This window comes from Hibiscus syriacus, unplaced genomic scaffold, assembly GCF_006381635.1.
Source record: "Hibiscus syriacus cultivar Baekdansim isolate YM2019G1 unplaced genomic scaffold, ASM638163v2 tig00113124_pilon, whole genome shotgun sequence".
Taxonomy (NCBI): domain Eukaryota; kingdom Viridiplantae; phylum Streptophyta; class Magnoliopsida; order Malvales; family Malvaceae; genus Hibiscus; species Hibiscus syriacus.
In genome coordinates this window covers 3,992,017-4,003,904 of record NW_024063444.1, presented here as the reverse complement: position 1 = coordinate 4,003,904, position 11,888 = coordinate 3,992,017, and the positions used below count along the sequence as shown (strand labels likewise).

The window sequence follows — 11,888 nt, the reverse complement described above, 5'->3', positions numbered from 1 at the left end:
TCATCTCGAGTTTAACTTAGTCCACATAAGCTTGTAATGGGCTTAGGACTAAGGGTCTGGCAAGCCCAAGAGGGCACCGGCAAGGAGAACTCGAGTACCCTCTTTAGAACCTAAACCGGGAGAGTACAGGGAATTAGAGCCCACCCCAAAACCTCATTCCAAACACTAGGCTGCTTTGTTTCCTGCTTTATTTTCTGTTCAAAGAATGCGAACTAGACAAATATGCGATTAGGATTTTTTTGAAATTAGCATGCGGGATAGAGATCATGTTCGGGTAGGAATTAAAGCATGTGGGGTAAATATCATGTGGGGTAGGATTTTTTTATTTTTTGTTTTGATTTACCTCACTAACTCTTTTTATTTTTTATTCTCTTTCATTTTATTTTCATCACTTGCATCATTTAAAAGAGGTGTTGATCCACCAAAAACGTGTTTGTTAAACATGAATAATCTGCATTAATGGACAAAGGGGTTGTAATACAAGAGATAAAAATGCAGAGGACAATCTACAAAGGCGACTATGTGTCATATTCAATCCAGAAGACGGGGTGCCCACAATTGAAGAGTATATCACTCTGCTGCGTTATAAATGACTCAGAATGAACGGGTCTACATCAAGCACAATGAAAGTCTATCTTTGAAGAACTGATTGACAGAAGTTGCAAGGGCAAAGGATTCCCTTCAAAGACAACAATGGCAAAATGATAACTGGAATTGGAGACCAATGCTGACGAATTCAAGAAACAGACGAACGAACTTCACATAGTTCTTATCAATTGAGGGCTCTAATGACGTATTCATTGGGAAAAGGTTCAATAGAAGATAAATGCCAGAGATGTAGTCATTCGAGACTTCTTGGGCTAATACAACTCAACATTTGCACGGTTCATCCAGATAAGCCAGAGCGGTTTGACTGGTTATTCAACTGGTGAAAGATGAAGGCAGAAAACTAGTCAATATATCAGAAGCTATCAGGATATTTTTGTCTCTTAAAAGTTAAATCACTTTTTCCCCCAATAGGGATTATTTATAATAACAAACATTTTTTGGATCAATGCCTCGAGCATTTCATGCATCATGCATTCTTACATATTTCGCATAATTTTCTTTTTTTTCATTGCATTCACATGAACTAACAAGAGATTTTCATAACAGAAGGGTACAAACACTGGATATACCTCCATAAGCTTTGAACACGTGTCATCCTCATTCAAACCGAAAAGAAGGTAAAAGACAGAGTTACTCAGATCGAATAGAACTTGTTGAAGCTCCAGAGAAAGTTAGAAGAAAAGATAAATCAGAATAGCCAGAGTACCATAGATACAATCACGAAAGGCCAAGAGTCCTTGGTTGATCAGATCGTTGCCAAGTTAGCTGACCTACGTCAGACAAATGCTCCTGGGGCAGGCTCATCGAAAGGAGTAACCATGCCACCTACCCCGCAAGTGGTTGTCTCACCCAGAATCTTACCAGGATTTCAAGATAATTCAGATAGTTATCGCATTCTGAAATTTGATGAAGAGGTCAAAACAACGAGGGTAGAAATTACCATTAAACCAGGAGGTAGGACAAGTGGAAAGCCTCATCTGAAGAAGAAAGAAAGAGAGATCATCAACATTTCAAAATCGTTTGCAGCTGTCCCCTCTTCTAGGCAAGAACCAATGAGAGAAAAGGAGCATTTCGATCCCATTCCCATGACATAGAAGGAGCTCTACCAACAACTGTTTGACACACATGTGGTGTCACCCTATCCCGAGATACCTCTAAAACCTCCATACCCCCAAGTGGTATGACAAAAATGCACACTATGAATATCATGGCGGTGTTCCGGGGCATGCTATTGAAAATTGCCTCCTTTTTAAAAGGGTTATCCAAAGGATGCGCAACAGGGGTTGGATTCATTTTAACAATTTAGAATCACCTCACGTTGCACAGAACCCTCCACCTAATCATCAAGAGAATAAGGAAAGTGAAATTACTGAGGAAAATGGTAAAAAGGCCAAAACCAGAGTTTTCGAAGTGAATACACCTCTTGCTTGGGTATGAAGGCAAATGATAAATATGGGGTTTCTTGTACCATATCCTAGCACATCAGATTCCAAATGTGGCAGTTATTGTTGTTATCATAATGAAGATGAACATGATGTACAAGAATGTTCCGAATTTAGAGCCTTGATTCAGCTAATGATGGACAGAAAATAGCTGGAATTTTATGATGAAAGCAATGACACTCCCAAAGAAGAAAGAGTCATGTCAAATGGGGCATCTTGATGAGGCCTTATTTAATTTTGAGACATTCTGTTTGAGTTTGTTTTTTTCCATCTTTTCTCAAGTTTTTTGTAAGAACATTTGAATAAATTTATGTTATTTTAATGATGACGAGCAATGAATCACATTTGCAAACTTGCAATTCTTTAAATATCAACTGAATTAAGAAACTCCGTAAATGGTTCAAAGTTACAGATCTTTGACAAAGTAACATATTTTAAAACAAGGACATTGACCTTACCCAGAATATACCCTTAAACACCGTACCCTACTCTTGCAATTAACCAATATAACCTTTTCCTTTCATAAGGTGCGGACAACATGGGGCATCCTTTTGTATATGACATTACTATACTTTTTATTTAAGACATTCAGTGATGATAATGATCTTCACAGATGGAATAGTCTAGTAAGTGAATCTAGTTTAGGTCAGTTGCTTGAAAATTGAACTCTAAAGAGGAAAATTTTAACTTTCAACAACACCTAGACTATAACAGGTTCTTATTGACAATCTTAAGAAATTAAATTCGTAAAGCTGAGCTATTCCACTAAGGCAATTGGTTATAGAGGAAACTTGAAAGCCCTGGCCTTTTGAGTAGATCACGTTCAAACCATGGCATTGCTCGAACACTTGGCAATTCGTTATTTGATCCACTGCTATTGTCCGGCAGAAGACTTTGTGATGAGATGAACCCTTCAGTTAACTTGATAAAACTGATTATAATGTTAAGTTGTCCCTCTAAAGAAATTGGTTAAATGCCTCGACTTTATGGATTCAACTAACCAGATAACGACAAATTAAATCAAATTTATCTAAGCAAGAAATTTTCGGTAATAATGGACAAAGGGAGTTAAGGAACACCTGTTATAGTCAATTTCACACGAGCACTCAAGAATTTTATTTTTAGACCGATATTTCTGCACTACCTTTGTTAGAGGAGCTTACAAAACTTGAACAAATGAAAGATTTCAGAGAACTGAGATAGAAAGTCTAGTAATCAATAATTCTAGTAGCGTCATTTTGTCCGCATCCAATTAAAATGCCAAGTCAAAGAAAAGCATGTTACAATAACCGAAAAAATGATATATTTTTTTCTGAAACCTTAGGTCAACCTGAAGTCAACTCATCCATTTGAACATTTGTCAAAGAGCTATAAACCTGAAAGCATTAAAAGAGCTATTGATTCCTTTGATATACTTTGAACTCATGTTTACAATTTGATTCATTTGCGAACAATATTTTACATAATTTTTTCCTTTTCCCTCCTAAAACAAGAAAAAAGAGAAAAACATTTTCAAATAGAACAGTCTCAGATTTGAAAGGTCTGTAAAACCAAAGCTCGAAAAGATAATGGGGCACGATCGATTCCAAAAACCAGATTGGCAAACAAAGCACGAGACTCATATCCAAGAGATAAAACGTAACTCATTCATGTTGCATTCATCTTAGGCATACTTAAGAGCATCACATTTATTATTTTTCGCATACATGATTTTTTAGAGCTTTTAGAGTCAACTTTCGACTTCAAGATGAATGGTAATCTATTCAAAAACACCTTAAGCATTGATGGTGGTTACTTAACTCAGCAGCAAGAGGCTACACCTCAACCAATTCGACAGATTGAAAGATCAATAATCAACTTCAGAGGAGTTCGAGAACTAATTCAGATCAAATCCAGTTCAACTCAACTCAACAATGAGCAACATACTTCAAGTTAATATCTTCAAGCCAGATTTCAATTCCACAACGGAATATATTCGGCTGACAGAATTTATCAGTGGGCTTTTCCAGACTCGCTCAGGGGAATAACCTAGGGAATTATGACCGACTTAGACCCGTGAAGGGAAGCCATTTTTTTAAGAAACTATTTGCAGTATAACTTAAGTCGAGAAGGGTTATCTGCCGACCAAAGACCTTCGAGTTCGACTACGCTCAGCTCAAAGGCACAACATTTACAGCATAGCTTAAATCGAGAAGGGCTATCTGCCATACAAAAACCTTCGAGTTCGACTACGCTCAGCTCTAAGTCATATTATTTGTAGCATAACTTAAGTCGAGAAGGGTTATCTACCAACCAAAGACCTTCGAGTTCGACTACGCTCAACTCAAGGTACATCATTTGCAGCATAGCTTAAGTCGAGAAGGGCTATCTACCAAAGACCATCGAGTTCGATTACACTCAGCTTCGAGGGGACATCATTTACAGCATAACTCAAGGCTAGAAGGGTTATATGTCAACAAAAGACCTTCGAGTTTGACTACGCTCAGCTCCAAGGCATATTATTTACAGCATAACTTAAGTCGAGAAGGGTTATCTGCCAACCAAAGACCTTCGAGTTTGACTACGCTCAGCTCGAGGGCACATCATTTGTAGTATAACTTAAGGCGAGAATGGTTATCTTCCAACCAAAGACCTTCAATTTTGACTACGCTCAGCTCAAAGGTGCATCATTTGCAGCATAGCTTAAGTCGAGAAGGACTATCTGCCAAAGACCTTCGAGTTCGATTACGCTCAGCTTCGAGGGCACATCATTTATAGCATAACTCAAGACTAGAAGGGTTATCTGTAACCAAAAGACCTTCGAGTTTGACTACGCTCGGCTCCAAGGCATATCATTTGCAGCATAACTTAAGTCGAGAAGGGTTATCTGCCAACCAAATACCTTCAAGTTCGACTACACTCAACTCCAAGGCACATCATTTACAGCATAACTTAAGTCGAGAAGGGCTATCTGCCAATGACCCTCGAGTTCGATTACACTCAGCTTCGAGGACACATCATTTGCAGCATAGCTTAAGTCAAGAAGGGCTATCTGCCAAAGACCCTTGAGTTCGATTACACTCAGCTTCGAGGGCACATCATTTACAATATAACTCAATGCTAGATGGGTTATATGTCACCAAGACCTTCGAGTTCAACTACGCTAATCTCCAAGACATATCATTTGCAGCATAACTTAAGTCGAGAAGGGTTATCTGCCAACCAAAGACCTTCGAGTTCGACTACGCTCAGCTACAAGGCACATCATTTGCAGCATAGCTTAAGTCAAGAAGGGCTATATGCCAAAGACCCTCGAGTTCAATTACACTCAGCTTCGAGAGCATACCAAATTTACAGAATAGCTAAAGGCAAGAAGGGTTATCTGTCCATAAATTGTTCGAGTTCGATTTCATTCAACTCGAGGGCCTGTTAATCGCATAGTGGAGTCCAGGAATTACTTTCTAGTCAAATTTTAAACCAAGGTCTTTAAACTGAGAAGAAGACCGAGGTTGACTACAATTGGCAACGAGAAGCCACATTTTGATTCAAATTTCGAACTACGGTTCCAATCTTATCATTTCAAGGTGGATTCGATCTCGCGACGGGGGAGCCAGCCTCAACTCAATTCGACAGGGAGTTATTCTTTCAGAGTCGATTTTTCAACTCCACCGAACGAAAATTTGTGTCTTTTTGTCTTTTTCCTATTTTTCGTTTCCACAAAAAAAGACAAAGAGGGGCAGCTGTAGACACTCATTTTTGTCCTATTTTTTTTTATTTTTTTACATATATATATATATAGTATACAGTTTGAAAACATTTTTAAAATGTATATATAATATATAGTTTTAAAAACATGTTTGAAAACATTTATATATTATATAGTTTTTAAAAACATTTTGAAAATTAATATAATATATAGTTTTCAAAACATTTTTGAAAATATATATGTTATATAGTTTTTAAAAACATTTTGAAAATTAATATAATATATAGTTTTTAAAATATTTTTTAAAATATATATATTATATAATTTTAAAACATTTTAAAAATATATATAGTTTTTAAAAAACATTTTGAAAACATATATATATATATTCTATAGTTTTGAAATCATTTTTGAAAACATATAATATATAGTTTTAAAAACATTTTTGAAAACTATATAATTTTGAAAACATTTTTTTAAAAAAAGTATATAATATATAATTTTAAAATATTTTTTAAAAAATATATTATATAGGTTTTGGAAAATATTTTTTATATATATATAATATATTTTTATTTTTTATATTTTTTCCTTTTCTCTGTTTTATTCTTATTAACATTTTATTTTATTATTATTTTGTAGGTCCAAAATAGGGTCCAATTAAACGGTCCAGTAACTGTCCACATTGGGCTTGAACCAGCCCAGTAGTGGTTAGGGTTTACACATTTGTCACAGGCGCCACATAGGGAGGAAGCCAAACAGTCACGCGAAACAGCCGTCGGAATCCCGGGACTAACCCATCCCGGGATGGCCGGTATCATAAACAACATGCAGGAGGCATAGTCGGAATTGCTGTCAACAAACCACGAACCAAGTTATTCGATTTTTCAACAGGAAATCCCGACCTTTTCGGGAGTCACAACGGCTGGTGGGGGTTATAAAAGCCCTGGCCAAGAACTCAGTAGGGGAAAAAAGAGCCAACAAGCCACAAGAACAGTACACGAAACAGAACCAAACGACCAAGTACCATCACAAACATCAACAACCAACCAACATCAACAGCAGAACCATAACACATAATATCGAACCACAAACCCAACAACCACGATAACCAAACAACAACGGGAACCACATAAGCAATCGATAAAGAAAACAAAATACAACACGAAGAAACCAAAAAATAGCAACTGAGGAGCAAAGCCAAAGGCATCAGAGAGGAGGTCGCCGGGAAGCCGAGAGGACAGGCGGAGAAAGGTAAAGGTCGAATCCTTCGGGCTAGATCTACGCCGATTTGTGGTATTCTTGGGGATTTTGGCTTCGGGTTGTTGTTAAGGGTGTTGAGGAGTGTGTTTCGGTGGGTTTGGGTTATTTTTTGCCACCTCCGGCAGCGGTCAGCGCGGTAGCCGATGCGACGGAAGGAGACCAGCGACTGTGGGTTGAGAGCATTCGGAGAGATTTGGAGAGGAAAGCTTGAGGGAAATGAGGAAAGTGAAGGGGATTTTGGCTTAAACTGGGGTTATATATCAACCCGTGAAGCCCAGCCGACCTGATCTACAACACGCGTAACCCGCGTGTTTCTGGAATAAATGGGGTAAACTGCAATCGTGGTCCTTTGTTTATGAAATCTTTGATTTTAGCCCTCTAACTTAATTTGAGCCCCAATTTCCTTTTGAATTGTACCTTTAATATTGTTTTCTTTTAATCTGGTCACTTACCATCTTTATTATATACATATATTATATGCTTTTAATTTTTTATTTATTATTTTAATTATTTTTGTATTGTTATTTTATTGTTTTTTGGTTTTTCTACATTTCTTAGCGGTTTATTTATATGTATATACCTTCATTTTATTTTCATTTTTTTCCTTTTATTTATCTATATTTATTTATTTCATTTTTTATCTTATTTATTCTCATTTTTGTCTCCTTTGATTTATTATGTTAATTAATATTAATATTTTTTATTTGTTTAATATTTTTTTTATCTAACTTTCTATCTTTTTAAGGGTCTCTGTTTAGATTTATCAAAGGTAAGTCATTCGAATTGAAAACTTTAAATTTTAATTTAAATTCTTAATTTTCGCAATAAAAGACAATCGATAAATTAATTGGTACCAAAAGGACGGTTCAAGGGTGCTAATCCTTCCTTGACCGTAACCGACTCCCGAACCCGACACATTTCTGGAAAAACGCGGATCAGGTAAGATGGTATCTGACCTACCTATATTCGTTTTAAAACGGTCGGTGGAGACTCTAACCCAATCATTTCAAATCGAAACTCAATTCCGGGCCCAACCGAAAAACGGTCGTGATAGCTGCAAATATAATTGTTCGAACTTTAGAATTTTTTCGGAAGATTAAGATAGTACTCTCAAGTGAAACAAAAGAAAATTCACGATTAACAAAGAGAATAGGATAACATAGTAACATCTTATCAAGATTCAAAGGACACTTGATATAGATCCCGGATTAACCCAAAAACCTTAGGAATGGGTAAACTGTCAAATGGTCAACTGGACTGGACTGCCCGGTTGCCTCAATAAATTATAGGGTAATCTATGTATTTACCCACCCATCTATTCCCCCGATTCCGTTTTGGTCACTCAATTATTATTTTTTTCAAAATTATACCTAACTTTACATTTTGGTTCTGTTTTGGTCACCTACCGTTAAAAATTAACGGTGACATTGATGTGTCACCATAAGGTAATACTATATCATCATTAAAAAAAGTTGCCACATCAGTAATTCTGTTTAATTTCTAATGGCAGTTGAACAAAACATAATCAAAATATAACATTAGATATGATTTAAAAAAAATAGTTGGGTGACTAAAACGGAATCACAAGAATAAATTGATGAATAAATACATAGTTTACCCTAAATTATAATCTATGACATTTGTTCAAATTGGGCTTTCATTTATTAAGCTAAAACAAAGCCCATGATCAACCTTCGCCCCACAGTAGATCTTGGATAAGATAGAAAAGAACCACCACACACCTGCCTACACTTAACACAAACAAAAGGCCATGCATAACACATCAAATTCATCGTCTGTATCCATTACTAAAACTAACGGAAGAAAGACCTTTATATTATCTTGACAAATATCTGAAAATGGCCACTCTCCACCTTAGCATTCATGGCTTTGCCACCACATCATCTGTTCATCGTAAATTCAACTTCAGCCGCACTTCCGGCACGGCCCTAACCCACCTCGGCTTCTCTAGATGCAAAATCCGAGCCGTTAGCACCGTCCCCGGAAGCGAGCCGGCAGCCACGGAGGAGGAAAAAGAGCCAAACGAACCACCTGTTGTTGACTTTGCATTTGTTCATGTGAGTTCAAAGTGCTAGTGCATGTAAATCTCAATATGGATTTGCAAAATTTATGGGAAATTTTGCTTCTTTCTTTTTGTTCTTGTTTAGTCTGTTTTGCTGCCAGATGGTACCCCGGATGTACATTTTCGTAGGGCCTGTGGTGGGCAGAAACTTAGGGATATAATGCTGGATAATAACATTGAGTTGTATGGACCATATGTAAGTTCATTATTGATTTGCACAACCTGTGTTTATGTAAATGCCATTGTTTAAGAAAATGATTTTGAGGGTTGATGCTGATTTTTCAGGGTCGACCTCTGCTCAACTGTGCAGGAGGAGGGACCTGTGGAACTTGTATGGTTGAGGTGAATGCTACCAGCAAACAATATGCTTTGAATCTGAGTCGGTTTTTTTATTTTTATTTTCTCGAATTTTCTCTTCTGTTGTAAGGTTGTGGAAGGGATGGAGCTGCTCAACCCTCGAACAGAGAAAGAGAAGGAAAAGATGAAGAGGGTAACTCATCGTTTCGCAATTATGTTATCCGGACTCGAGTGAATGTCGAATAATATGTTGATCACGAGTTATTTGCAGAAACCAAAAAGCTGGAGACTTGCCTGCCAAACAACTGTTGGTAAACCAGATTCAAGGGGCATGGTTTGTAATCTTTCTCAGACTTTTCTTTTTTTTTTTTGAAATGTGGCGTTAAAATGATGGGAACATAACCAATGCAGCTGGTGATTCAACAACTGCCCGAGTGGAAAGCGCATGAATGGACTTACGACAAAAATTTACCGTCTGAGGAGCCTTAAGCACCACCATCTTTGTGTCTGCAATGACTGGACACTGATAGCTAAATTTATGAAAGAGATGATAATGTGTGTTTTGTATGCATGCAATTTAAGCTTTTACCAGTAAAACATTCCCACTGATAGCTTTGGGTAGGAAGCAGGCAACAATGGATTCCAATACACGTAGTTTCTGCAATCCGACTAGCATTGTTTGGGGTTATGTTTTCATGGCAGAGACTGGGTATAAATGAATCGGACTTGAAGGAATAAGTTTATTTTGGCTTGATTGTTTTTAAAAACTTTTATATTTGGTCTGTGTTCTTTTAAACTTTAATGTCATTTTCATTTATTTTTTAAGGTATTTGTGTTCGGTTTATATTAACGTTTGCAAATATATTCATTTGTATATATTGTTCATCAACATGACCGTTTATATGTTCACGATTTGAACTCTAAAATTCACGGCGTATTCAGTTTAGTCCATATTTTGGCACTATCTTTTAAAAAAGTGTAAAGATGTAAAAGAAAATTGAGAAACTTGAACTTACAAATGAGTCTGTAAATAAGCTTTCAAATAATTTTTGTGTGAACATAAATGGATCCAATACTTATTTTTGTATTTACATATTTATTAAAAAAATATTTTTTATTTATACTCTTTTATTTTAATTTAATAAATAAATATTATACGTGACCTCATCTTAGAATTACATTTTTACGTAGAGAACTGTTGTATCGGCCCATTAATGCTGCATTATTTCAAGAAGAAGAAAGGGTGAAAATCCACCGAAGGCAGCCACAGTACTGGTGTATAGCTTCCCAAAACATGAGTGCACGTCACAACACCCACTCTCTCTCGTTGCCCAAATCCCCAACCGCCATCAATCAGGACCGTACCCTCTCCTCCTGCCGCTCTCAGCCCCACTCCGACCTCGATTTCCCCTCCTCCTCTGTCGCCGCCGTATCTCCCATCCCCGGATCCCCCGCCTTTCTCGACGACGAGTCCAAAACCAAGAAGCCTCACCTCTATCTCTTGGCCACCAATTACATTTCCCGCGTCGGACTCGTCAAATCCCCCTGCCTCTGCCTTCTCTTCATCGTTCTCGCGCTTCTCTCTTTGCTGCTGACCTCTCGCTCCTTCGTTCGCGTCTCGTCTTATGACCCGATCTCTCGGGGTCAGTCTCCTCGGTTTCGATGGGGTTGACTCCGATTTCGGATCCCTTGGCGTTCCATGGTGTATGTTTTGCTTTACTTTTATGTATTTATGGGTTTTGGATCGGATCTGTGAACTTTTTTTATTTGTTTCTATGTTGTCTTCATTTTTCATTAGCTGAATGCGGTAGCCGTTAAGTCGCATCGCTGCATTTTCCATTTTTCCTTTGTGTTCATTAATATGTTCAGAAATTCCTCTCGACTGTAATTATATAGCTGAACATTTTGATTCTACTATTAAATCTTTTATTATTGATGCATTTATTAAGATAAATATTAGTTCATTTTAGATAACATTCTGGTCCTACTATTAAATCTTCTATCATTAATGCATTTATTAGAGGCTTAAACATAAATATTAGGTCTTTTTCTAAAGAGAAAATAATTTTAGTGGCTAAAAATGCCTTATAATATACGATTTTAACCAATTTTTTTTGGATTTGCCAAAATGACCAACTAAATTACAATGCGATCGATAATTCGTAACGCGATCTTCGGTATCGCAAATCAGTTTCCAGATTCGCAACGCGATTTTGACTATCGCATTGCGATTTTCCAAATTCGCGTTGCGATTTTCCTAATTCGTAATGCGAATACGTAAATCGCAACGCGAATTTGGAAAATCGCAATGCGATTACGTAAATCGCAATACGAATACGTAAATCGCAATGCGAATACGTAAATCGCAACGCGAATACGTAAATCGCAACGCGAATCTGACTATCGCAATACTGAATTTCAAATTCGCAACTCGATTTCTGAATTCGCAACAGGTTTTAGTTTCGCAACACAAATGTTTTGGGTATATAACTACGCAACAACATCAACT

General features: G+C 37.0%; 1 protein-coding gene across 1 annotated transcript; it reads left to right on the top strand.

Annotated features, from left to right (window-relative positions):
* The first annotated feature begins 8,768 nt into the window (after positions 1-8,768).
* LOC120185597 (photosynthetic NDH subunit of subcomplex B 3, chloroplastic-like) lies at positions 8,769-10,043 on the top strand. The gene is made up of 6 exons (XM_039189773.1): positions 8,769-9,077; positions 9,168-9,278; positions 9,368-9,424; positions 9,510-9,572; positions 9,651-9,713; positions 9,791-10,043. The coding sequence occupies exons 1-6, from the start codon at positions 8,859-8,861 to the stop codon at positions 9,866-9,868; spliced, it is 591 nt and encodes a 196-aa protein (XP_039045704.1). The 5' UTR covers positions 8,769-8,858; the 3' UTR covers positions 9,869-10,043.
* Positions 10,044-11,888: the final 1,845 nt, after the last annotated feature.

Bases quoted from the DNA above. Each gene is read 5' to 3' on its own strand.
- LOC120185597 (XM_039189773.1), top strand. From the start codon at position 8,859: ATGGCCACTCTCCACCTTAGCATTCATGGCTTTGCCACCACATCATCT. The intron at 9,425-9,509 runs GTGAATGCTACC...TTCTGTTGTAAG, and splicing joins GTGGAACTTGTATGGTTGAG to GTTGTGGAAGGGATGGAGCT. The intron at 9,714-9,790 runs GTTTGTAATCTT...TAACCAATGCAG, and splicing joins AACCAGATTCAAGGGGCATG to CTGGTGATTCAACAACTGCC.